At 50.4% G+C, this 891-nt stretch overlaps 1 protein-coding gene across 2 annotated transcripts in view; it reads left to right on the top strand.

Moving 5' to 3' along the window:
• Positions 1-891, top strand: part of ACSL1 (acyl-CoA synthetase long-chain family member 1) — a 36370-nt gene that overhangs the window by 25384 nt on the left and 10095 nt on the right. For both annotated transcript variants that reach the window (XM_015569769.1, XM_015569768.1), the window contains exon 11: positions 781-891. This exon is cut by the window's right edge and continues 51 nt beyond it. In XM_015569769.1, the coding sequence (XP_015425255.1) occupies positions 781-891 (111 nt within the window). The remainder of the gene's footprint in view (positions 1-780) is intronic.

Below are 891 nucleotides of genomic sequence, written 5' to 3'. Positions count from 1 at the left end.
ACGTACCCCCAGGGGGCAGACGCTCAATGCAGGAGCTGCCCCCTGGTGGTCAGCGTGCTCCCACACGGGGAGTGCCATTCAGCCAGAAGCTGGGCTCATGGCTGGTAAGCGCAGTGGAGGTGGGTGGTGGGCCTAAGCTGTCAGTCAGATAACCCCCGAGGGATCCTGGACTGTGAGAGGGTGCAGGCCGAGCTGAGGGACCCTTCCTGCTCGCCCACTCCTCCCCCGTGCACGAATGTCATGCACCAGGCCTCTAGTAGTCAAATAAAAGAAAATGAGACTCTGATAAGATTGGACTGTAGGTACTAGTAAGCAGCTAAGTTTTTGTTTTGAGAATAGATTAGACCTAAAGTGCCTGGAAGACTAAAAACACTTGATTCTTTAATACCATGTTAACATAGCAAAACCTCTGTGATCCTCACCAAACCAACATACCCTGGTTTCTTCTGTTAGGTCCCCATCTTCAGGATGATCCAGAGAAATGCCCCATTTCCAGGTTGTACAGTCACCAAAGGCTGCAAGAACTGATTTTAAAAAGCTGCCTTGCCATGGCCGGTTTGGCTCAGTGGATAGAGCATCAGCCTGCTGACTGATATATATTTAAAAAAAAAAAAAAAAAGCTGCCTTAAGTGTAGATTTCTGGAAACTGCCCTGAAATGCTACAACCATGTGTGTGTGTGTGTGTGTGTGTGTGTGTGTGTGTGTGTACGTGTACGTGTGTACGCACAACCCCCCCACTGGAGTGCTGCAGTGTTGGTCACGTGTGCTTCCTCCCTCCAGTGTGTGATGCTGTGCCACGGGGCGAAAATAGGATTTTTCCAGGGAGATATCAGGCTGCTCATGGATGACCTCAAAGTGCTTCAACCCACCATCTTCCCCGTTCCCGAGGCT

Source organism: Myotis davidii, unplaced genomic scaffold (assembly GCF_000327345.1).
Source record: "Myotis davidii unplaced genomic scaffold, ASM32734v1 scaffold184, whole genome shotgun sequence".
NCBI lineage: Eukaryota > Metazoa > Chordata > Mammalia > Chiroptera > Vespertilionidae > Myotis > Myotis davidii.
The sequence above is the reverse complement of the archived record's forward strand: the minus strand, read 5'-3'. Positions and strand labels throughout refer to the sequence as shown.